Source organism: Nipponia nippon, unplaced genomic scaffold (assembly GCF_047370975.1).
Source record: "Nipponia nippon isolate SJK-2023a ecotype South Korea unplaced genomic scaffold, ASM4737097v1 scaffold_11, whole genome shotgun sequence".
Classification (NCBI taxonomy): Eukaryota; Metazoa; Chordata; class Aves; order Pelecaniformes; family Threskiornithidae; genus Nipponia; species Nipponia nippon.
This window is the reverse complement of record NW_028262302.1, coordinates 22,598,097-22,624,142: the sequence shown is the minus strand read 5'-3', so window position 1 is coordinate 22,624,142 and position 26,046 is coordinate 22,598,097. Positions and strand designations below refer to the sequence as shown.

Genomic DNA, 26,046 nt, shown 5'->3' with positions numbered 1-26,046 from the left:
ATGTAACCAGTTTGTCTGTTGGAAGGGGGAAAACATTTCAAATGTAGCATTTTCCCCTTCATCATTAAGCAGGGAAAACTGTAACTTAGTTTAAACTAGTAAAGAGTATTTCTGGATGCACTAGTGCATTCAGACAGTTATCATTGTGCTGTAATGGCATCTTATTTTGTTTCTCCTGAAAATCTTTCTAGGGCTAACCTGTAGTTATGTATGGGTACTTCTGTTGCAGATGTCCAGTGCTATATATCTAGTTCTGTTAACTCAAGACTTTGGTGTTTTTTTTATTTGCCCTCTAGATTATTTGGTTCCAATTCTTTGTGCGGTATTTAGCATTGTATGGCTGACTTGTATAATCATCTGCGTGTGGTGGACTCGGAAGAGAAGAAAAGAGAGAGAGAGAAGTCGTCCTCCCAGAGAAGAGGGTGCCAATAACCAGTGGGCGCCTTTAAATCCCATAAGAAATCCTATAGACAGATCTTACAGTAACAAAGACATTCGTTATGAATGCAAAAACTTCATATCTCCTCAAAAAAGAACTTGTGATGCAGTAGAGGAGTATGTAGAGTATGAGGAAGAAGAGGATGAAGAGGAGGAAAGAGATGAGGAAATGGACAAATTCCTCTCTCACAAACTTGCAAAGCCTTTGCCAACAAAGGCATCTGACACATCAGAGAGCAGTCCAGTAAAGAAATCCCATCAAATAGGCAAAATGGACAACAGATCTGTAAAAAATGTGAATGCATCAAACTTTGAAGGCAGTAGAGACTAACCTGTATTTGGAATGTAGGCAGACTGCGCCTACGCTTGCTGGGGAGGGGAAAAATTGACATCTCCACTTTTCAAGGACTAAAAATCTGGAATCAAATGTTCATAGTTTCTTTATTTTGCGTAAAAAAAATAAATAAATAAATAAAAATAATAAATAAAATTTATTTTGTTTCTTTAGCCTTGTATAAATTATTCAATGACTGTCAGATGAAAAAAATGAGTAATCTTTGATAGTTGCTATTTTTGTAAAGTTTACTTATAATACACTCGCTGTGTGGCAGAGGAGAGGTTGTATTTTCAATATGTGTAAAGTTTATTACAAAAGACTGTACACTGTTTACAGAATGTATTTCTTTTTATTACTTGCTCTAATTTAATGGTGGCTTTAAAACCTCCTGGTTGAGGAAATTGTGTGAACTTTAAACTGTTTTCTTGACTTTGAATCTCTATTAATGGCAGCTCACTGCACTTGTTACGTTAGTAGCTTCTGTAAGATTTTTTTTTTTCCAAATTTGCCTTACACACTTTGTAATAGGAACAAAAAAAAATCAGAGATCTTTCAACTGTGGTTTAAAAGTGGCCTTTTTATTTCTGTTTAATTACTTTAGAATTGCAGTATTGAAGCATGTGACAAGTGCCTTGAGATTAAACTTTTTCTATAGCAACTGTCAAAGACTGCCATATTAATATAGTAAAATTGTGAGAACTCTAGGTTCCCCAACTGACACAGTTTATTTTCTAATAGTGAAAGTGCTTTTTTGTAAATATGTACATATTAAATGAATCACTCTGTATATTTGATTTAATAACTTAAATATTTTGGTCTTTTTTTACGTGTCATTCCTTTTAATTTATGTTGCAGAAAAGGAGGTTTTATGGCAGTTTATAAGACTTTTTTTGGTATTATGTCCAGATTAGAAAATGATGTTAATACAATCAATGTTAGGAATCTGTTGGTCATTTGTATTTACATAGGAACATAACCACTTACATGTAAATAGATCCAGAAATGTTTGTTTATCCCCATGTTCAGCCCATCTCAAGAACACTAACGGGTGCATCTACTGTACAGTACCAACATAGTGAGGCATTGTTTTTTTTCTTTTGTGAATATGTTAATTACATGTGGTATTACTTTTTTGCGTTTAAATACAGGCCTAATGAAGGGAACAATATTTTCCTCAATCTTGTTTCTGTTGTGCTTTATTCATCTTTTGCTCTAAAGAATAAAAGGCTGGCAAGCTCAGAAGATGGGAGTACCTCATTAGAAATGGTTATTTGTAATGGAAGGCTTATGCTTTTTTTTTTTAAAGGCTTTATTATTGCTGTTAACTGGGCAAACTAAGTTTATTTTAATTACTGAAGAAGCATAACACTACATACACCTAGTTACCCTGCCAGTGAGAGGAGCGGATGTTTGAGAGTATAAACTCTGGCCCATGAACAATGTAAACATGAATGTTTTGAAACCAGTTATTTTATACAGGAACGCAGGATTTGCTTTGCAGGATCTTCTGTTTTAGTACATTTTTGTTTGACATGTTCTTAAAAAAAATTCAGAAAAGAAACTATTTATTAAAGCATTTTATAATGATGTTTGTTGTAACTTTTTTACTTGTGCTAAATATTCAAAACTTATTTTGATAACCTGGTTAGGAGTTAGTTTAGAAAAGGGTACTATCCTTCTCATGTTCCCCAGTATAATCCTGAGTATTTAAACCAAAAACACTTTTTTTTTCCTGCTACTCTTGTAACTTTTTGTACTGTAATGCTGCTGTCTTCCATAATCTAATAAAATGATTCCCTCATTGTGTGTAAGATACTTCAGATTGTGTTTGCTTTCTAAGTGCTTGGAGTTCTGATGTGATGAGGCTAAACGAAGGAGGAGTGAAAGTCCTGATTTAATACACGGTGCTTCCTGCACCCTGAGCTTACCGCCTGCATCCAAGCGCCGATACTTCCTGAGCCAACGTGGCAGCCTTGTCCTCTGCCCACTGCTGCGCCACTAACCCTTCACGTAGGAGGTGGTATCCCACGTGTGGTCTGGAGACACAGACGCCTTCAGTACCTAAACCGGGACTCTCCCCACGCTGCCCCTTTGCAAAGGACAAAGGCTGGCTTTAGCTGATGGTTACTGACCGTATGTACGATGCGCCTTTTTTGAAATGGCTCTCCTCCCAGCTGCTGAGCGGAGGCTTGTCTAAGCAGCATCTTTTTGCTTCCTTGGGTGGTAAGAGGGCTCTTGAGCATGTAGGGGCTTGAGGCATTCTTGCCAAATTGAGCTGGGTTTTTAAGGTAATATCTTTCTCCTCTATTCTGCGGCCATTCAGACCTTTTACTTGTCATGCTCCAATTTCAGTTTTGTAGGTCTGTGCCTGTTTCTTATGGTGACTTGAATGGCTTTTGTATAGAATATTTTCTGTAGTGAAAGGTAAGATAATATGGAATATAAAAGTTGAAGTTTCCTAGTAGTTGTCAACCTCCAAAGCAGAATTCTAGATCCTAGCAGGCTTTTTATTCCAGTCATCGTACAGTTACTTTTTTTATTATTTCCTTGAATTACTGGCTTGGTTTTATGTTGATAAGTGGGAGCTGTTTCTAAGTCAGTTCTAAAAATGAAATTCTATTGTTATATTTGACTTCCACTTTTCAAATATCTGTCTCCTGCCCTTGAAGAAAGGCTGATGGGGGAGGGGAAACACAAAGCTGAGATAAGGAACCAACACTTTTTCAATGATGACTTTCTAAAATCAACTCCTTGGTGCTGTGGGAAAACTTAGTGGCTGCCACTAGCTCCTCAGAAATAGTGGGAGCAATGCTATAACCATTCAGGACAGTACCAGGTTAGAAAAATGTCTTTTTGTAAGATGTGCTATTCTCAGAGGCTGCAGTATTTGTGAGTAGCTGCTGTAGAGAGCAATTTCTGATACTCACAATGCACTTAAAATAGCCGAGAGAATGCTGCTTGTTGGAGTTTTTACATGAATACAAATAAATGTAGTGGGTGTTGCTGCTGTAGGCAAAAGGAGAAATAATAGATTATTAGATACATATAGAATAAGGCTATTGCTGCTCTGTCATGCAGCAGTGAGCTGGCTCCTGAAGGTGCTAGTTCTGCTTTTTCATGTTACGGAAAGAATATATGAAGTGATGGGGTCACAACAGTGGTCATCACCCACTGTTCTAAACGAAGGGTCAGAGCGTTCCCCAATGGCTGATACCGTGCCCAGGACTTGTTCCCCTGTGGATTCATGAAACCAGCATGGACAAGCGTTCAACTTGGTAGTGCTGTTTGCCTGCCAAAACCAAGAATTTTTATGCTATTTTCATGTGATGACCAAGGGCAAGTTATGTAGACTGAGGTAAGTGAAAGAAGATGAATAAAAGAGGAGGATGAACAAGAAGTAAACTTTTTTTGACTTGCACGGTTTAACCTTGACCCATTTTATACAGATTTTATTTCTATGCTGCTCTTAAATCAATTGCATGTCTTCTCGGCTTGCTCCAGATCACCTTATTCAGTAGTTTTGTTTCCGTTTGACTTATTTTTACATGAAATTCAACTCATACACCTCAACTTCTTGCTGGTGCACATGCGCTAAGCATTATGTTACTTCCAGGATCATATCTTGTTACAAGAACTACATAATGAGGAAAAGTAGTAAATGGGCTCTTCCTTGGGATTTTTCTAAGCAATGAGTAGTTCCAGGTTAATTTTTCTTCTCCGATGCTCTTCTCAAGATCTGACGCTAACCTGAAACACTTGGTGAGCTCAATTCTTTTAGCCATTTGTTGTTGTCTGGTTTGTTGTCCAGCAGACCATGTCATTAGTCCTCTTGAGGTCAAACTGTGCTTGGATGGAAAGTTAGTTCGTACAGCAAAATAACTCACTGCTGCCCCATACTTTTTCAAGAACAACCTAAAAGTTGAAAGGCATTTTCCTTGCTCCATTGAAAGCTGCAGAGGACACTAGTTGCAATGTGAGTTGTGAGGTAGCTTGGACAATAAGGGATGGGGGGAGCATGGAATTAACTTGTACAGGAATTTGGGTTGGTTCAATTCAGTCACACGTGTGTATCTGTCTCACTGTTCTTGAGTGCTGATGGGCTATCATAGTCCTTTGGATGCAACAGAGAAAGGATGAGCCTGAAGTAGAGTTCAAGTAGCTTGTACGCCTTCCTAGGCAGCTAGCATCCCTTCTGTTAGGCAGTGCAACTGTGGCCTTTGGGGGGCTTACTGTGAATGAGGAGGGTAGAGGTTGGCTTTGCTTTTTCTCTTTTCTCAACAGTGAAGTAGGTGTTTGAGTCACTTGGTAGGAATCTTGCTCTTGCTTTGGAAAAATTATGTCAATCTCAGACTTGCTCTGTTCAGTGCTGCAAAGCAGTCCCTAACTAACCTCTTGTCCTTATTTCATCACAGATGGTGGAATAAAGAATGGGATTATAAAACAGTACAGGAACAAAAGGTCCCCTTGGGAATGAGATAGGACTAAATCCTTCCCATGTTCATCCCTTTTACAGCACCCATTCTCATGCACACGGTGTTTCTGTGAGGATATGTGGAACTTTTGCTTTTGCTCTGTATACAAGTGATTTCTTTCAGTATGACAGGGACTTAGTGCAAAAATATCTCTTCTTCAAACACTTGATTATAAACATCTCCTTGCAATCAAATGCTTATAAGAATGTCATAGGTAATATTCTTAAATAGGATGTATTTTTTTTTTCTGCAGGCATCACTAAGTTCCATGGTTCATTGGGTCACCTTTTCCCTTGCAAAAGCCAGTAAAATCTAGGTGGTTTACATGAATCTCCTTTTTACACTGTATATACTACATCTGGAGCAAGAAGAAACAGACATTGTACAGGGCAGTGTCTGTATTCATAGCATTGAGTCAGTCTTACAAATGAGCTGGACAGAGACCCAGCTCTCCTGCCTCAAAGTTATTCGAATTATTTTATCCAGGTTATTTGCAGAGAGTCAGCATGATTTGCACAAGGTGTGTGATTTCCCAATGATTCAACAGTGCTATCTTGATGATTCTTGAAGCCAATAACAAGTCCCATAGTTCATACCTATAGCCTGTTCCTACAACTATGCCGAAGGAGCACATCCTTCTCAAAGGGCACTTTGCAATACCTTCCTGAAAGGAGTATGTAAATCAACTAGGTTGAGTGAAAAATGACCAGGTCTTTAGGAACTCAGAGGAGGAGCTTCAATTAATTTCTTTCCCTGGCAACAAACCTGCTTCAAATTTTTCTAAATGGGCAAAAAAAAATCATGGAAACCTTAAACAGGCAGTGTTTAGGACGCGTTATGCTTTTGTTCATCTTAATGATACTCCATCCATATTACTCTTTATGAGACACAAAGAATTTGTGCTTTTCTGAAAACCAAACTAAGATTTCTTTTTTTTCAGTGGTGGGTAAGGCAGAAGGATCACTTCGCGGGTGTAAACGTGACAGTACTGTAAGGATGCAAGAACGGGACTAGGGAGTCACACTGTTTTCTGGCCTATGGGTTCCCAAGAGAGACTACTGCTTTCAAATGTTCTGTCAAAAAACTCCACAAAACCAACCAAATGCAAATCCTTCAGCCCTGTTTGGTAGGGAAAGACTTGTTGACTTGTAGATCTTTCTCAGCTGCTATCCTATCTTTTCTCCCACCCATCTGAAGGAGGCTTGGGTTGGAGGGGACTTCTTCCTGCGGCAAAAGCATTTGCTGTGCTAATAGGCTACATATGAAAGAAGGTTGAGCAGGGAGCTGTGGAGCAGGTTTGGAAACTGCTGTGGCAGCGGCATACATAAGGCCCTTTGAAGGCTTGGCCATCTGCCTGGAGGCATAACTCTGGGCATAACCCCACCTATTAATAAAGCCCTACCTGTGGGTGGAAGTTGATTCAGCCAGCAGCCCTACTGTTGCAGATCAAAGGCCCATCTAGTCTAGTACCCTGTGTCCTGCAGTGGCCATAGGAAGATGCTTAGAGAAAGTGCAAGAAAGCAGCAAATTGCAGCATGAGCCCTTCTCATAGCCATCCAGCTTCTCTCAATCAGTGGTTTAGGGGCTTCCTGAGCCAGACATGTTTGCTAGGCACCTCTTCTCCATGGCATCATATCATCCCTTTTATGCTTTAGGCCTCCACAACATCCTGTGGCAATGAGTTCCACAACTGCGCCATGAATTGGGTGGAAAAGAGCTCCCTTTTGTTGTGAACGTGTTCCTTGATAAGGTGATGTGAATACAGCAAGCAGTTGTTACCTCTTCACCATCTCCACAACATTTGGGATTTACAGTGTGGACACCCCTCTCCCTAAGTCTTGGGGTTCAGAGTCCCAGTCTCTTCCATCTCCACTTGCAGAGATGCTGTTCCACATCTCCAGCTGTTTTTCCTGTTCGAGCTCCATGCCTTTCCAAATTATTCTCTGCCGCTTATTGAGTCGGGATGACCAAACTGAGCAGCATCTGATGCACGGGCACCCCACACAGACCAGCACTGTTCTCCACTTTGTTCAAATTCTTTCTCAACAGTCCCTGGTGGGCTGGTTACTTTTTGGCCCCTGCTGGCTTCAAGACTGATGAGAAAACGGAGACGGTTGTTTCATGCCTTGGCTCTGTATGTGCCAGGTTCTTGTCAGAGTGAGGGTGCAAAGCTGTCTGAATCCCGCTGCTCCGAGTGTGGGGGTCCTTGGAGAAGCTCACTCAACCCACAACTGTCTGCGAGGAGCAGCACTGGGAGGTGGGGAGAGGGGGTCCACACTGGGCCTGAGCGTTGTGATCCCATTTATTTGGGAAGGGGGGAATATGCCAACGCCCAGGACTCGTGCATACAAGGTTACTAGAAGAACTAACCCTGCAGCCTCCCCAGCAGGGAGGAGGCTGAAAAGGACATGGGCATCAGTGAGTGGAGAAGAGGACTATATTTTGCAGAATGCTACATCAGTAAGATCTAGAGAAGAGAGTCAGGTAGGTACCACATTGCATTGGTTCATCCCTCTTCCATTTCCCTGATGCTGAAGAGCTGTGAAACAAGTCACAGCCAGCACAGTCTTTCTCAAAAGTGGTGTGTCCACAACCCCGCGCTCTCCAAGATGAGGCCTAAATGGCCACGTTTATGCTGTACCCCCAGCACTCGCGGTTTGCTGTTGCAGAGGCAAAAGGGAGAAGGAAGAAGGGTTGGGCGGCTGGTGGCCGTTGTCCCGTGCCCAGCCCTGGGCAGACACGCGGTTGCTCAAGCCAGGAGGAGAGCAGGCTGGGCGGCTTCTCCACAACGTTATCCAGCAGAGAGTGGCAGCTCCTGTTCGTCACTGGGCTGCCCGTTATTAAAAGCTTGCCCACCTCTAAGTACTGCTGCAGACAGCTGGTTGTTTTAGAAGCAGAGGAAATACCCTGGCAGGGCTTTTCTATGTCCTGGTACCTGACAGTGCTGGAAAAAACAGCAACATAAACAACTCCATTCAGAAATGGCTCAAAATTACAGTTTTGTATATTTAGGAGCTGTAGTTTTATATGAAGTTGTAAGTGTTGTTACATTGTCTTAAAATAGTATACAATAGCTGTTGGGGAGAAGGGGGTTGTCCCTCCTTTGGTACCTCTGTTACATGCAATCCCAGGACCTGACCTCTTTATGGGTTAGAAATTCAGGGACAGTCTGTATCTGTTTCTCCTTTTGCCACGTGGCTTATCTAGTTCTTCCCTCTTTGGTGGTCCCTTCACTGATGTATGTCTACACGACTGGGCTACACTCCAAAATCCTCTGTGTGTTACTTACAAGGAGGTATAAAGGGGCATGAGAAAGGGCCGTTCGGTGCTGAAACCCCAAGTCAGCCTGAGCAGATGTGCAAGCCAGCTCTTGCTCCGGCCAAGGTGACATCCCTGACCTGGCCTGCCGTCCGTGGGGCTGAAACTCCCCCGGGCAGGGCTGGCCCCTCTGCAGGGCACCGAAGGTTCAACTGCTGCAGCATTTTCTAATCACCACTTCCCAAAAGCAAATGGAAATGGTGAGCGCAGCAGCTTCTCAACAGGAGGCAAAATAAGGTGTTGCTGGAGTTGAATGTTTGGGAAAGTTAAAAGGTGAGTGTGGATCAGCAGGCTCTCCTCTCTATTTCTCTCCTCCTTCCCTTTTCTTTTTTTTAAATAAAATGACAGCCAAAAAAAAAGATGAAAAAAATTAGTAGGAAAGAACTCTGCTTTCTCGCGATGTCCTTGAGCGTGCGCTGGGAAGCACGAGGGTGCTGCCTTGGATCCCTGGACCCCAGTGGGCTGCTGGGGGGTGCCTGGATGCAAACCTCAGCCTGGCGAGGGTCCCTGGCGTGGTGGCACGGCACAACCCTCGTGCATGGCCCTGAGGTGCCACAGATGCGGTGGGTCGGCAGGGAGGTGTTCTGACAGCCCGCTGACATCACTTTCAGTACAGATAAACCAGCGAGGTTATCTCAAGTGCAGCAATATCCTCTAAAAAAGTGAGGAGGAGAACCTACTTTGCACTGTGTCACCATGGATAAAAACCTGTTAATGAGCAGTGGTGGTGGGAGCGGAGACCCAGCACCTTCTACGGGCATTGTGCGGCAGCAGCAGCCCGCGTGTGCGGGACCCCCAGCGAAATGCAGCGGAGGGACTACATGGCCAACATTTTCCAGCCTGGGTGTTTAAATTTTGCTCTATATTTAGTGCCCTAAATGAGTGCTTTGATTTGCAGTGTTTCCAAGCACCTGCTGCTTCTATTGACTCTGGTGGTCTATATGGGTCCCAGCAATCCTCAGGGTTAAGCTGCTCTATCTACATGCCTAAATTTGGGTACTTGGGTTGGGAGCTGCGGGTGCTATATTCTGCTTGGGTTTGTGTTTCTCCTGCTGTGGGGTATGGTGCTAAACTGGGGTTTGTGGGCCAAGTGTTTTCAAAACAAGGGTGGCTTTGATTTGCCAGTTTCTGGTTCAGCTCATCTGAGCAATTAATAGTTTATTAGAGCAGAGAGTGATTAAAACTTCTGGAAATAAAAACTGAATTAAGGCAGACTACTTTTTCCTAGCAGCAGATGCCTGATGCACACCCAGCTCGGCCGCTGCGGTCCATCTCTCTTGCAACAGGAGTGTTTTTCATGGCCTGTCCCCTGCAGACCCGGTGGAAACACTGAGCTCTAATGCTGAATGCAACCGTCCTGCTGTCAAAACCTCCAGCTGGCTGCAACAGCTCAGCGGGGCACCGCTGCCAGCGGAGCCAGCACTTGCCTTTTAAGGAGCTCTGGTCTGGAACCGGGCATAAACACTTTTCCCTTTCATGCTTCTTTCCAGGGCAGGTAATTTATGTATCTAGGTAAGCACTGGCAACCATGTCCATGTTTCTGTCCCTTTGTAATATCCTGTTGTTGCTTTCCAGAGAAAAATACCAGCAGATATTCAAGGTTACTTCCTTAGCATGCTCTGTGTGTTTTCAGCCTGATTGTATCTGCACTGCTTAGACATTTCCTGATGTGCTGTATCTCCCCTGCTCTTGCATCATGGGCTGAGCATTAACTTTGCATCCTTTGATGCAACAGACCTTTCTTTCCTGACCACGGCCCCAACTATCTTTCAGAGGCTTGCTTCCAGCCACGTTCCCTCTTTTCTGCTACTCCCACTTTCCCAGATTGCTCTGCAGATACTTCTTCATGGTGCTCGACAGACCTTGAATGTTGAGGCAAGTCTTTACCTGGAGCAGGAGATGAAGAGTGAATGTGGCAAGGATCAGATGCCCACACGGGTGCTGGAAAGGACCCTCAGCTCTCTTACTTCAAGACAAATGACATCTGCCACAGATGGTTTTAAAAAGTGTCTCTCATCGCGGGCTGACTGCTCCAAGGCTGCATCCAGCCATTGCTCTGGTTCTTTGCAGCACCTGGATGAGATGGAGCAGCCCTGGGATCCTTGCGTGTGCCTGGTTCACTGACCTGACCCTGCTCCCTTTGCTCATCCAGACCCTGAGAAGTGTGAACCCAGGTTTGCTGTTCCTCATTGCTGCAGGATGCTTCTGCCTTGAAATTCATTAGAGCCCATGCTCATCTCCAGTCCCAGGCCTGGGCTTCGGCAGCACGGTCCAGCCCCCAGCACAAAGCCTGTATTGCACATGATGCTGCAGATGAAAGCTGTTGTTTGTTTACAAGCTTTCCTCAATTAGAACTCATTTGCTGCTCACACACTATATTTAAAAGCTCATGTTTAAATCAGTGCTGGTGATTTAGGAGTGTCTGTTTTGTTTTCTTTCCTAGATACATACGATAATTCCTCCACCTGTTAAAAATGTGTTGCTAGTATTTGCTGTCAGGTTTCTTTTTCTTTTTTTTTCCCTGCCAGGATAGCCAGAGGCCTGCAAGTGTTTGTTTAATTGTAGCTGTTTATTTCTCATAAATTTCCCTGTCTGCAAATCCATTTGGGATCAGGCAGGAAAGAGCTTTGCGATCAAGCTGGATTTGATCAAAATAGACAGAAAGTTTCAGTTTGGGCATTCTGGCAGCCCGGGATCTCTTCAGAGCCAGTCTTTCAGTGAGCCTTTCCGACACAAGCCCTCAGAAGTGTCAAAGGGGTAAGTTCATGTCCTGGTGCCACTTTGTAGACCAGTGTCCTGGCCGGTGTCAAAGGTCCCGGGCAGCGGGGCAGCAGCCGGAGCTCTGCCCACGGGGTGCTTCCCTGAGCCCCCCCAGCCTCAGGGGCCCGCTCCCAGCAGAGCCACTGCGCCCTCCCGCCGCGGCTTAGGTGACCTTTTAGCCTTCATTGTCACAGGTCAGCTAAGTGGGGAAAAATATGATTGGATTTTTTTTGTTGTTTCTCAAGGTTATTGTTTTTACAGCTTTCCTGCCATTTTCTTTCTACTCTGTTTATTCTTCATTATGCCTTTTTGTTAATCCATTACAAACTTATCACCTGATGTCTATGTGTACATTTTTCAGAAAATCAAGTCAATCACATCAGATTTATCCATGGGAGGATAACTTTAGCCTTTCAAGAAAAGTTTTGTTGAGATTGCAAAGCCCTTACTGTAAAAATTGTCCTGTGTTTGTGTGCACTTATTTCATTTCACCTTTCCATGAATGAAACTTGTGGGAGTTTCTTAGCCAATTTCCAATGTAAAGTTAGGAAACTTGGGGTAAGCCCAGGATGAAAAGACAAAAGTACAGGTGAACTGATCCAGCAGACTTCCAGCGAAGGGGAGCACCCCCAAGATTTGACACCTATGGCTTTGGGTTTCATCAGTCATTTCTCCCAACTAAACATGTCCTGCCACAGCCTTATTTGTAGCATTTTCCATTTTAATATTTTTTTTTTCTGTCCACCTACTGAATTTTTATGACATTGTATGTTTGCAGAGACCAAGATGGGTTTTCCAATGGGCTATGGACTGGCATGCTGGCAGAAGTGTTCCCAGTAGGTATCTGACTGGGACACAGCATTTCTTTCTTCCATGCCCTTGGACCTTCCCTATATTTCATGCTTTAGCCAAGGGCCAAGTGCCAACCCCCGTTTCCCGCTTCCACACTGTGGAAGTCAGCAGAATCATTCTGGAATTTCTGCAATGTGCATGAAAAATTCTTTTTCCTTTCATAATTTTTAGAACAACTTGAATGACTTTGAGGATGCAGTCAGGAAACATAATCATGAGTAAGATAGAAACAAGAAAGAAAGTTGAGTCCTTGTTGTATCTTCCATGCTATTTCCATCTCCAATGGATTTCCTCCCTCAAATTGCTTCTCTCCAGAGTCACACTCTGCCAGAGATAACTAGGTGGCGGTGAGTGAAGAAAGGAACGGTATTGTCTACAGCTTTGAACCATGAATAGCTCTTGGAAAAACAGCAGCAGAGAGAGATACAAGTTCACGTTGATAAAGCGGGTTGCCAAGTGACAGAAGACTTGATCTTGTTTCACTGAAGTTGGCGATGAACTCCCACAGACGTCACTTTTATCACTGCTCCCAGCCCATCTTGGGTACCCTCCACCAGCAGCTTGGTCAGAGTGTGGGCAGAGCGTGGCTCTGAGGATTTCTGTGGGGATAGGGCTGGCTTTGCTAGTTGAGCATCCTGCTGCAGCTGCGGGGGCCAGGGTAACGTGCACCCATGAGAACCGTGCTGATGCTGTGCAGTGTTGTTTGGCTTTGTGTTGTTGAAGGAGTGAGCCCACATACATACACATATACACATCATGTTTATGTATATCAGGGCCTCATTAGCCACCAATTTGTAAGCAAAAGCCCTAGCAGACAGCATCTGCTGCCATTGACCGGTCCCCGTTGATGAAGACTGAGGCCCTCAGCTCTCCATTGGTATCACAACTCATCCTCAGTTCTGACTCCATCAGCAAAAGCCAACCCTGACTGTGTCAGTCCAAACCCCAATATGCTCCTCGAATGGCACAACGGACTGATCCCAAGCGAAGGGCTCACCTCCTTGGCTCTCCACCAGACCCACCACTGTGCCTTCACCAGGTGATGGAAGGGGATGAAGCAATTTAAGGCCGTTTCGATAGCTGCCCACTTCCCTACTACCCTTTTCTGCCCGCTCAGCGCACATGGCATGAAACATCAGGCAGCCCTGCAGCACCGTCACTTACCGCTGTCACCAAGACCATTCGTCAAAGCCCTGCCTAATGTCAGCCGACAAAGGGAAACCATTTTATTTCGGTGCCTCCAAGGGGGCTAGATGAATAGCTGAACTGCAGCAGCCTAATGGATTTTGGAGGGGGGGGAAGTGGGACGGGACATGGCAACAATTTGCTGGGAGGCGTGTGGGGAAATGTTGTTGCAGCGATGAGGAGCGGGAGATGGAGTAACAATGGCTCCGGTTTACATTGTGCTGCGCCGGCGCTGTGATCTGCTGCCAAGATCAACCCAGGAGAGAGGAACTTGAAAATAACACGAATAGTGTGGCAAGAGAGATACCCTACAGCACATCCTGCTCCCTCGGACTTTGCCTTTGAGTCAAGAGTGAAATATTGGAGCTATTGTGGTGAAGTGAGACTTAAAAATAGAAGGAAAAATTGCTGCTCTTTTTTTTTTTTTCTCCAAGGGGACATTAATTGTTTTTAAGTTGTGCTACTTCTAGTTTGAGGCAAGAAGGAAAACACTTCAAGGCATTGAAAGGGCTAGAAAACATGTCACTCATCAGCTGCGGTGTGAGGGCTGCCCCTTATCTCCATTGCCATAGCAATGCTGCTGCTCTGGTTACTCTCCCCAGTGGGTTTCACACCGCTCCCTGCAGTACCCTCCATGTTCAAGATCCTTTCATAGCAAGTCTGGTTAATACCACGAGTCTTATAAAAAACTAGTGCCCAAGCTCAGCTTTGGGCCTGGGGGACCGTTTCTGGTTACTTGGGTCTGTACCCTGCGGGAGAACGGAGGGCTGGCGCCAGGGGTTTCTGCACAGGAGGTGAAGCAGTCTTCCAGGCAAAAGATAGAAATTGTCGTCTGTCTTGCAAGAGCAACACCCTGGAATCAAACTGGGTTTGGGGTGTTACAAAGCTTATATTTCTGGTAGTGTATTAATCCATTTCGTTTTTTCTTATTGCGGGGATCGGTGGGCTAGGGCCAGTGCAGTTGGCTGGTAAAGCTTAGGGGTCTCTGGGTGTTCAGAGAACTGCATTTACATGAATGTGGGATGAAGCAGACCATCATCAGATCTTGTCATAACAATGCGGATGCTGTTTATCTGACATCTTCAGAAATAGCACACCCCTCTGTGTTAGGCTCCTGTCTGGGCGCTGCCAGATGCTGCCAACGTTGGACATCTTAGAGGTGCTTTTCTAGGTGCACAAAACTCTCCCTGTCTGCCTCTGAGCTTCCTTGGGAGCAGAGAAGCTGGACTGGGACGCCAGCACCACCACTACCCCTGGACAGCTGTGGACGGCTTCCAGCCACCCTCCCAAGGGGTGGCCCCCCATCCCAGACCTGCTGCCACCCTTCGATGAGTGACTGCAGCCACACGGGGACCAGGCTGCTCCCCTACAAGGAGAACACTGCACTGGTTCGTATAAATATAGCACATGACATTTATGTCTGAGTTTACCAAATTCAGCCCTTTCCCACCGGTAAACTGTGAGAACCAGCAGGGTTGTAGCTTTTATGGCCAGAAGGAATTGCTAAATCTGGATTTACCCAGATCACAGAACTCAATTGCTCGAGCTCAGTAGCTTGTTTCACTAAAGGCCACATTGCTCTGAAGATGCTGGGAGATGGAGTGCCTCTTTGTCTTTGTCCCAGTAACTGGTCACCATCATTGCCCAGTTCTGGTTCAAATATGATTGTCCTTAACTCTCAGACCACTTATGTCTTTGGTAATGTTAAAGATTCCAGTAGCACTGAATATTTTCTCCACTTCAAAGCATGTATATCAGGCTGTCTCTCAGTCCTCTTTTTGCTAAAATTAAGGAGAGATTCAGCTTCTTAAAAGACTGTCTCTAAGGTCTGCCCTCCCCCCCATCCTTGTATTGCTGCTGTGTCTTAAGTCCACGATGTATAACATATATCCCCAGCATTCAGCATCAGAAACCTGGTCTCTCACAGTTTCCAAAACTAAGGATGTTTCATTTTTCCAGAGGATCTGGAAAGGGCCCGTGACCAAACCAGGCACTTTGGGATGAGTTTAACTGAAGACGACTCTGTGGCTGAGATCCTCCTGGCAGCAGGTCATGGGAAAGCACCTCCATGGGAGGTGGCCACCACTGAACAAGGAGCCGATGGTTTCTGCGGAAGGGTGGGGGACACGGCTGCAGCTTGCCCAAGTGCACATCTCCTCCAGAAGCTCAGAGAAGCCACCGTGCAACGGCTCATTTCTGCAGCAGATGATTGAATCAGCAGAAGGAAGTGAATAAAGAACAAACAACAGATCTTAAAAGATGGAAAAACTGCTTCTTATCGATGTGAAGCCTGACGAAATAACCGAGTGAGTGCTGTTCAGAGATGGCACAACTTGATAAAAGTGATGAAAACACAAAATGAGGGCAGAGAAATAGCTCAGGGGCCGGTACTGCACTGGACATGGGGGTTGGCATCCTGGACGGGATCCCTGGCCAGCCGGGACAGGTCTGATGACAGTGCTGTGATGAGTGATCAGTGGTGTTTTGAGTCTGTCACATGCTCAAGGAGGGGTATTGACTCAAACGCTGAAAGAGGAGAAGGCTCAAGTCTTTAGCATAGGGGCTTTTCAAATGCCCTTAAAAAGAAAAAGGAGAATAACACCAACAACACCCAAACATTGGAGGAAAAATGAGTCATCATCTACAATCTGGACTATTCATGCTAGGTTATGGCAATGGTTTTAGGCCCCAAAGCTCTGAGAGAAAGCTGGGGCGAGGAGGTTCAGGACGTAGGACCCTGACTGCCAGAGCTGCTCACTGGAGAAAGAGGTTTCCTTTCCACGATGTGTTTTTTAGCTCAGCACCCAAAGAAAGCCTCCCATGCAGCCTTCCCTCTGCATTCAACCTGTGGGGTGCAAAGTGGACAGCCACCTTCCTCCTTCCCTCCATCCCAGGGCAAAGCCCAAGAGCTGTGCTCACCCTGCCGTGCCCTTGGCTTTGCCCCAGGTAGAGAAGAGCCAGGATCACCTATGGTTTGCACCAGGGACAGGGAGAAAAGCCCATTCACCCCCTGGCTAGCTAGTGTCTGGCCTGGTACCCCTTAGGACAGAAAAATTAGAGGTCAAAGGGCTCCAGGGACCACAGTCTGGGCCCAGGTTTTGGCCACACATGGTCTCACCTCCAGTTTTAGAGGTAAGAAACTAGCCAAAGAGCACATTGGATCTGTACTGGCCACACTTCTGGAATTGTCCTTTTGTCCATAGGAATCACTGTCCAGCTGCAGCTCTTTTGCCAAGCTGGGTTTAGTTCATCACAGAACAGAAACATACCCCAGAGTCTGTATACCGCATTAAGGCTCACTTGAAATCTGCCTGTTGGGCTTTGCTCACTTCATCATGTTCAAAGAGCCTGTTATGCTTTTCAGATCTGCTTTTTCCTTTACCTCGAAGGAAGATAATGGCACAGCTCCCTATTCCCTCGGACTCCAAAGTGGTTGTGAGCTGTAGCAGTGGCATCTCAATGTCCTGGAGCAATGATATGTTAACCTTCTGGAGGAATGACATGGCAATGTCCCAGAGCAACGACATGCTAATGTCCTGAAGCAATGACATGCTAGTGTCCTGGAGCAATGACCTGTCAACATCCTGGAGCCAGAGGTAAGAACCAAATCCTCACTTGAGCCATGGCAATATTTATTTTACCAGAGGACCATGAGGCAGATCAGACTCATGGTTTGTCACTTTCGGCACAGAGTGACTTCATATAAAAATGCAGGACTGCCTGAGAAACTATGCTGATTGCAGCATTATTAATTTTTAGTAGTAGTAGTAGTTGTAGTAGTAGTATTTATTATTATTATTATATTGTATTCTTTCTCTCTTTTTATTCTTCCACATGGTCCCCAAGCAGCTCAGTTCATCTCCCATTTCTGTCCCCTGAGCACAGTTATTGATCCCCACTGAATTGTCTTTCCTGCTACAGAGAGTCCTCTTTAATGCAGATCCTTTGTGGAGTTTTATTCGGTTCATCAGGGGACAGAAAAATATGCCACAGTCTGCATTTCCCATCAGAATGCACCTGAAATTTCGATGAGCAAAAAAAAAAACCCAATAAAACTCCCCACCCACAACCTGCCAAGAAAAACCCAAGCCCATAGTCAATAGTTCCAAGGAATTCACAGGGACCTCGCTCACGTTCACCAGACAAATTCCTTGCTGGGAATTATTAGCTTGGTTGGAAGTAAGTGTTTTCTTGCCCTCTGTGCAGTGTTGCATCTCAGATGACAATTTAAGAATCATTTGCCCGCAGCTGGCAGACTCCAGAGATGGGCAATGTGCCATTTCATCCACCGGTCTGCATGATTATGTCACTAAAAGGGGTCACAGCATGGGGTCTCTTTGGTTATCAAGTCATTTCCCCTTTAAAATGTAGAGTCTTTGCACACCCCAGGAATACTCACACCTTTCTACTACCCTGCTGTAAATCATTCAATCCTCAGAAGAAACATTTAATATTTGTTGCTCTTAATCTGGACAGGGGACCAAGCAGCCTTCTCCTGCAAAGCTAATTGAATGCCACAGAGCAGTCCATGGCTTGCAAACACGAGAAACCTGTCTTCCTTATGACTATAAATAATAAAAAAGACCCATCTCAGGCAGAGGAGTGTAGTGATTCAGCAAATGCTCCAGCAATGGCCTAGATGGCATTAATCAGCTCTTGTGTCAGAGGTGATGTGTGTGGTTGTCTCAGAAACCAAGTTCACTGCAGCAGCTTCTGTACACCTCCGAGTCAGCTACAATTTTGAAACCTCGAGGTGCCAAATTTCCCAAGTGACCTCAAGGTGGTTTCCCAAATGGGGAGTCAAGTACGGAAGGTTTGGACCCACACATCTGCAACGGGACTGGGACACCATCCAGCTGTGAATCTCCTGTTGAGTAAGCCAGCCAAAGGGCTCTTTGTGAAGGATCGTACCTGAGAGGGAGAATGTCATAGGAGAGGAAAATATGCAAAAAAACTTACTGCATGAAGCCAGTCTTTAGTGCAGCTTTTTTCTTCTGCCTTTCCCCCATGTATCCAGAAGCTGAGTTACTTGATGGAGAGTCAACGAGACCTTCTGAGAGCACCTGCTTGGTTTCTGCCCATACACAGACATGCTCCCAGGCTTGCTCCTTGGGTCTGGACTCGTGTTTGGGTCTGGAGCCAGCCATGGGGGAGGGATGCCGAGCCTGACTTTGACCGCAGAGCATGCCCAGCTCAGTGCTGCTGCTGTGGGACCAGCCCCTGGCACAGATCATTGCTGTGCAGCATTGCTTTCCAAAAAAGTTGTGGTGTGCAGCCACCGTGTCCACAGAAGCCCTCAAATTTTGGTGGTGCAGGTGAGAGAACCTGTTTGGCAAGTGTTCCACTGCCCAGGAATTTGGGTCCCCTCTAATCTGATCTCCACTTCATGCCTGCACTGGTCCTGCATCTGTTATCCCCTCTGCAGAGACTCTCCTTCCTTGAAACTGTGTCACCGTGCCGGGCAGTCTGCAGCTGGGCTTCCCGATGCCCCTTTGACATCTCTGGGAGTGCAGTCATGCCAAGAGCAGCTGAAGAAAAGCACCTCTGAATATTCTGCTTTTCAGCATTTTTTTTCTCCCCACCACAGTGTGTCATGAAGCTGGGTATCCTCTGGGGTCCATCTCCAGCCATCTCTTGTTTCTATTTCTGCCTGCACCTCCCCAGGGACTACAGCCAGGTTGTCTTCTTTCAAAGGTTAGCAAGAAGTAGGGTTAATACAGTCATAAACCTGCAGCACAGCCCTCCTGAGCCAGAACCCAGGCCACAAACACCATTGGGCATCATTTGCATCAAACTCAGAAAAGGTCCTTGCTGTGCTGCCTGCATGCACCCCCTTCACCGGAGGATGCTAACAGGGCCACTACACCCCACTGCCTTTCACGCTCCTCACAGACGTTCCCCAAGAAATTCTCTCTGTAATCATTTTGATGCCAAGTCAAGTGGATATTGATATTTGCGCCAGGGGCAAGATCCCCTGTGATCTGTGTTTGGATACCTGCAGCTTTTTGATTTAAGAATGTCCATGTTTGGAGAGGGTTGATGGATTTTGTTTTTTTTTTTTTTTTCTCACAGGCTTTCCCATTCCCCACAGCCTGTACGTGGCTTTCTGCCAGCTGAGCAGCTCCTTGCCCCTCTGCCTGGCAGCGGCACTAGCGATGACACATTTCGCAGGTCTGCGGGGGAAATGAGTAAAGCTACGCAGGACAAGAATTTCCTTTGCAGGGGGAATTTATGTGATTTTGAAACTTATCTGAGTTTTAAATATGGGTTCCGAACCAAAATGTAATACAAAAAAAAATCATTTGAAATCTCCTTCCAGAGGTACAAGTGGGAATTCAGATGTCAGAAGAACATTCTCTGTCAATGCTCCTCATTCCAGGCTCAGTCTTTTCTGAACTGCACTGTTGTTTGTAATAGAATATGCATTAAAAATTAATGAAAAGTTGTTTAAAAAAAAAAAAAAAAAAGAAAAGAAAAAAGGAAAGAGGCTCTTGGAAAAGGCTGAGAGAATATCTTGACCTTGGCAGGAAAGTGCCAGTGTAACTTCTTGCAAAGTCACTGTTGGTTGAAAGCTCTATGTTCCCACAGAAAGTTTCAATTTTTTTTAAGAAACTGCACTTTCTTTTCCTTTCCTTTTTATTTCTTTTTTCTTTTTTTTCTGGCAGAAAAGAACTCAACCTGAATATTTGCAGGCAGCTGTCTAAATAAGCTATGTCAAAAATGTCTTCTTGTGACACTGAAGAATGAGCAAAAGTATTTTTGGTCCCTGAAGTGGATGTACTTAATATCACACATTTTCCCTTTACACTTTTCCCAGCATATTTCCCAAAGCTGCTGGGCAGCGCACGTCTCTGCTCAGGAATTTAATCCTGGGGGTTTTGCTCCCTGTCTTGGGCCCATCTGAACCTCCCACTGCCATTTCATGCCGTTCCCTCTTGTCTGACCCAACACGAGCTGATTGCTTCTTCCCTCTTTTTGGCAGACTGATAACCTCGTCAGGGATTGCAGCCATTTGTTCACAAAGTGTGTATCAGTGCCCACAGGCAAATTTAAGTCCCTAAATCCCCTCTTAGATGCCTCAGTGGTGCATTGAATCTGGTTCAACAGTCTCTTAAGCAACAGACCCTCCGTAAAGAGCCAGGGGATGGGCACATCCCTTTCTTTCTGCTGCAGTTTGCCCTCCAGGATGAATAGGAGCATCCCAGCTTGCAGCTGATTACTTTTTTAACACTTGGAGACATCTGCCTGGGAAAGTAGCCGCCTCCCCAGGATCCACACGCGTTTGTGCGTCAGAGGTAAGTAAATGGAGGGCAATTTTCCAGAAAAGTTGCTGGGCGTGTGTGTGTGACAGCTAGAAATTGCAGGGAGGCCCTGATGGAGCCGGGAGAGAGGCTGCATCCCATAAATGGCCTTTCCCGGAGGAGAAGGAGGGGGAGGGTGGCAAGGAAGATGGGTGGGGGAAGCCAGTGCAACCACAGTGCCCTTTCTCCTTCTGCAGAGAGGAAAGGCAAACGCCATTCTCAAACAAAGCTGTGAGCGTGGGGAAATCCTGCATTCGTTTCCAAAGACATGACAGATCTAGTGGCTGAGCGACGCAAGCCCCGCAATTTTCTCCCCGTCCCTTTGCAAACAGTTTGTCCCTTGCTCACCACGTCCCCCCGTGGCTTGGCCACAATTGCAGGGCTCTGCAGTGGCTTTCCCTGCCTACACAACTTGTGCTCTCACACAATGCGACAAAGGAACCTTGTAAAATGGGGAGCAAGAACAGTGTTTGGCCCTCCGACCCCTGACCCTCCAACAATTTAGTTAATGATTCTGGTTATCAGATACACTGGCTCAGCAGTACATCCATCACCAGGCTGACAGGGATTCAATCCTATAAGGGGAGGGAATGTGCAAACACATTCAATCCTGGCCCAGCCAGCCCCCAGTGTACCTCTCCCCCTAAATCCAAGAACAACCAAAGAGTTTTCATCAGGGGAAGATCTGCTGTGATTTATTGTAAAATAATATAGAAGAAGGGCCTGTAGATGCTGGCAATGCCTCACATGCAGGACAAAGCCATGAGATGCTGCTTAGCTGTTAATGCTCCTTGCAGTATATTGGGAGAAAAGCAAACAAGCAATGGTGCTTTACTTTCCACGATAATCTTTGCCTGTTGCTCTGCAATATTTTAATTGCACTGGATTCAATCCTGCAGCCCAAAACTGAAGTCAGCAGCTTTCTTTGCTGAACCTAAGGCTTACACCTTGCATCTCTACTGTTTCAATGTCCCGACTCTGCGCTAAAACCTCTTGTCCCATTTGTTTTCAGCCCCTGCCCAGGACACCATGACCCTGCCCTGTCCTTCCCGGTTCCTCCACCCCTTTTTGGTAGATTATTCTGCAACAAATCACAGCAGCCTTCACATGATTGAAAAGCTCTGTTTTTTCTTGGATTTGGGGGAGGTCAGTAAAGATGCTGTCAGCCACAGCAGCCCCAAGGGCACCAAAGTGAAGAAGACAGAATTGGTGCTGCGACAGCAACAGCCGAGGGTCAATTTTCCCACACTTGGACACAACCCAAAGCTTCCCAAGGCTTGCAACTGCTGGTTTGCCCCTGTATTTTTTGATATCACAGTATTTTCATGGCAAGCAAGGTCTGAGACAAAACGCTGAAATAGGGCTGCCAAGCTCACCAGCATTTTTTAACAGGCTTGGAAAAATCTGGAGACACTTCCTCTGAACAGGCAGTGCAGAAATGAGCCTGCACACAGAGTCTGTAAAGACCAGTCCCTCCTTCTGCTCAAATGCCATCAGAAATCCCTGCTCCTGCTTCAATTTCCTGCCTCATCGTGTCACACGTGCATGGGATGGGCGGCAGGGAGGCACAGGGTATCTGTCAGGGTGTGAATTTTCACCCTCCCAGCTCCTCTGTATGGAAGAAACCCCTCCAGAGGAGCGGTCCAGAGGAACCACCATCAAACCCTGGCTGTCCAGGAGCACCAGGAGACAACCAACTGCAGAGCAGGGCATGCATTAACCAGCCCGCCGTGCATCTGGTTTGCATAGAAATTATTTCAAATAAGGCCAAGGTTAACTAGCTGCTCCTTGTTGCTGCTGCCTGAAACAGGCCACCCTCCATGCGAAGGGCTGCAGTGTGGAGCAGATCTGGCACTTGCCTTCGCTCCTGATCAGAAACAGGGCAAGTAGCACCAGCTGGGTTTTGGAGGGGTGGCAAACACCTTGCTGAAGTTTATATCTTGTTTGGTCCCCTCGAGCTGCCCAAAACCTTGCCTTAGCCTTCTCAAAGCTCACTCATAAGCGGATAACACGAGCACAGGAAAGCAGAGGTAAGGCAACACAGGCATCTCCTGACCGATGGGTGCTCTCTAAAGTGCCCAATGCAAAGGCACTCTTCCTGGAGGCCCTGATGCTCCCTGTACAGGCTCATGGGTAGTTGAAATCCCCTTCACTGGGCTTTACAACATGGCCAGGAGCAGCATCTCTATGCAGTGCTGCTTGCAAGGGAGATGCTGGCCCCAGCCTTGGAGCAGTGGCCAGCCAGGGGGAAAGCTGCAACGAATGCACAGGGTTTCCCCCGAAATCTTTCCCTTCCCTCCATGCTTATATGGGATCCTCAAGGAAGCTGAACATGGCTGTCAGCTCAGGGAGGATAACCTGAGCGATTTCTGGGTAGTGCCGCTGCACCAGAGGCTCTGGTCCCATGCTGGCAGCTTTCGCACTGGCCGGGTCTCAGAAGGACCGCTGCGTTAGGAAAGCCACACTGTAGCACTGCGTGATAAGAGCAGATAAGAGAGTTCCTGCTGTGATTACAGCATGACCAAACAAGTTTCCTGATCCCATACCTACGCCTGCCGCTCCTTGAGACGATACTGTTATCCCTGGCGGGAATGTACAGGCAAGCAGGAGCAAACCAGAGCCGCAAACCCTCCTGCCCTGTGGCAAATAAACGTCACTATGTACCCTCGTCCCGTGCAGGGGGTTGACTCAGGGGGCAGGGAGATTTCCCAAGGAAATGTTCTGGCAGGGCAGACCATCCTCACTGCATCAGGCTTGGAAGGGACAGGGAGAGGGGAGTTCAAAGGTACAGTGAAAAGAGAACAGGGTGTGAACCAATGCTGAAAATATGACAAAAAGCAACTAAGAGTGCAGAGAAACAGTCTCTCTTTGCCTAGCTGCGATTTGCAATTGAATGCTATAGGGGAGCTGAGGCTCACAGCAATGGAAATGTTCTTCACTCCATGAGCTCTTCCCAGCTCCACCATAGACGCCACAACTGCTCCAGTGTGGCAGTCCAGCACGCCCCAAGCTAGCCCCAAACCACCGTGGTCTTACCACCTTGTCCAGCAGAAATGTGCATGGAGAAGCTTTCTGTAGCTTTGCATGTGTGGCCTGGGCTTTGCTGGCTTGGCTGCAAGAGAAGAGCCTGACTGGCAGACTGGCTCAAGCCTTGTGGGTGCAGTCCCTACTGTTTCAGGACAAGCAAGGCTGAGGAACTCTCAGCAGTGTTTTCTTGTGGGACTGTTCATTCGTATGGGCATTGAGCTGGGAAAATGCTCACACCCAACATTAGGCACATCGTTGCCAGGCTGGTATTGGTATTTTAGGGTAGACCATGTGCTGACCCATGGTGGGGAGACTTTGCTGAATTGGGACCTCAGCCATGGGGTTTTGCCTGCCTGATTTCCCTAGCCATTGAGGGATTATCACTTTCCTTTTAAGTGAGCTATGGGCTTTCTGGTGCTTCAGTTTGTTTAGCTGCTGTCCCAACAGCAGACAAAAACAGAGAGCTCCAGATCCACTCAGGACTGTGCCTCTCCAATCTCTTCTCTACAGTTACTTGAAGGAAACACACCTGATTTTAGAAGCAGACATATTGCACCACAATTGTGTATTCAAGTCCTACATGTAGACACTTACCATGTGATTCTTACCCTGTTTATATGGCAGTGAAGTCATCGGGGTTATGCCAGTGGAAAACAAGGGCAAATGCAGCCCAAGCAAGGCCCATACCTGTGTGACTTGGTGTACAGCTGAAAGTGGTTTGTGAATCTCTTGTTTTTGCAAGCTCAATGCGTCTGCGCTCATTTAATTTTAGTGCCCAACCTGCAGTCTGGACAAACAGCATAACGTCATGCCAGGGTGTGCATTCAGCATGTACAGTCAGTACAAAGGAGCAAATAACGGCCCATTAGACCACAGTATTTAGCAAAGCCCACAAGAAAGAGCTTTCCAGCTATCTCAGAGGGCTCATTTGCATCAAGAGAGCCAGTTTGCTTCTCTGAACGCTTCCTGGCCTGCCTGAACAGTGCCACCCCAACGGCTCTCGAGAAACATTTTAATAGGTACCACTGGATAAAACTTTGTAGCTGCAAATCAGAAAGGTGACCAGAAAAATTACTCTGAAGTTCTTTTTTTCCCTATTAAGAGTTAATTTGCGTAAATACAGAGGGATCACCAGGAGGTTTTGCTGTTCTTCAAGCTAGTTCCTGCAAAGGACCCATGAGGCAGAGACGATCTCTTCCCCTCACAAGCAGAGAGAGTGCTCTGGTAAATACCTCTGCAGTTGTCCTGAGGTGCAATGGTTCAACATAGCCTTTTTCATGAATCTCCATGGGGCACTCAGTCCTGTGAAGACCTGCTGGGTGAGCTACCTCCTTTCATCCTGAGAGTCGTGTCAATGGTTGCGGTAGACCGTCTCCTGGTGTTTTGCCTCTTGGGAACTGCGTCTTGGCAATGGGCTGGGAGGTCAGACGAAAAGCAAATCACGTATGTCATTTGGCCAGCTCAGACCCAGGAGATGAGAAGGTGTGTGGAAACAAAACGCATTAATGATATACTCAGACGGTGGTAGTGATTTCTACTTTACAAAGGAACAACTGACCAAGTCTCCTGATTTCTACCACTGCTCATCAGATAGGCAACTCTAGTGTCAGAAGAATAGCAATGGTAATTTATCATGTTTAAGGTGCAATAGGTCTCTCTAGATGTAATTAGGTGCTCTCTAAAAGGAAGAGACTATAGCTAAGCCTTGCAGGCACGTTTACTTGACCACAGAGGGCCCTCATCAGAACATCCAGTACTAATATATTATCACTAATGATGACAACCAACAGTTTCTTCTCCACATGAATTACAATTACACATTCTCACTTGGCTGGAGAGTACAATTTTTCACCAGGAAAATTTTTCACTCATACAGGACAAGAAATATTAGCAATACCTACAGGTTGTTCTTTCCTACTTTTTTTTTTTTTTCTCTGTTTTTCACTGCTAATTTCTTTCAAATTATTTCCAACATTATTAGAGCGGTGTGAATGATCACCCACCACTTTTCTCTTTCACCAGCCCCCATGTGTCCTTAGATGCTCCACATTTTTACAGTTAGCCCGAAGGCAATATTTGATCTCTTAAACCAGCCATCACAAGAGGGTTTGCCAATCTTTATTTCACCACTAAACAGTTCTTCAGTATGGCATTTGACATCTGAGCTATATGTTCCTCTCACCTCAAGTTCACCTTTGCAAACGTTCCTTCTCTAACAAGCATATTTTAAGGACCACAGCCCTGATGTCCTATGCTACGTCCTACACTTAACATAACAAATTGCTCTGTAAAGATCATAGAAGGCTGAAGCAGCTTTGGAGGAAGACTGCCTACCTGAATGTAATCCAGTGGTCTG

The 26,046-nt window shown here is 45.8% G+C and overlaps 1 protein-coding gene across 2 annotated transcripts in view; it reads left to right on the top strand.

The window, feature by feature from the left end:
* The window catches only part of JAG2 (jagged canonical Notch ligand 2), a 71,626-nt gene extending 69,045 nt beyond the window's left edge, over positions 1 to 2,581 (top strand). For both annotated transcript variants that reach the window (XM_087747020.1, XM_087747021.1), the window contains one exon: positions 297 to 2,581. In XM_087747020.1, the coding sequence (XP_087603146.1) occupies positions 297 to 769 (473 nt within the window). In that variant the 3' untranslated portion in view covers positions 770 to 2,581. The remainder of the gene's footprint in view (positions 1 to 296) is intronic.
* Positions 2,582 to 26,046: the final 23,465 nt, after the last annotated feature.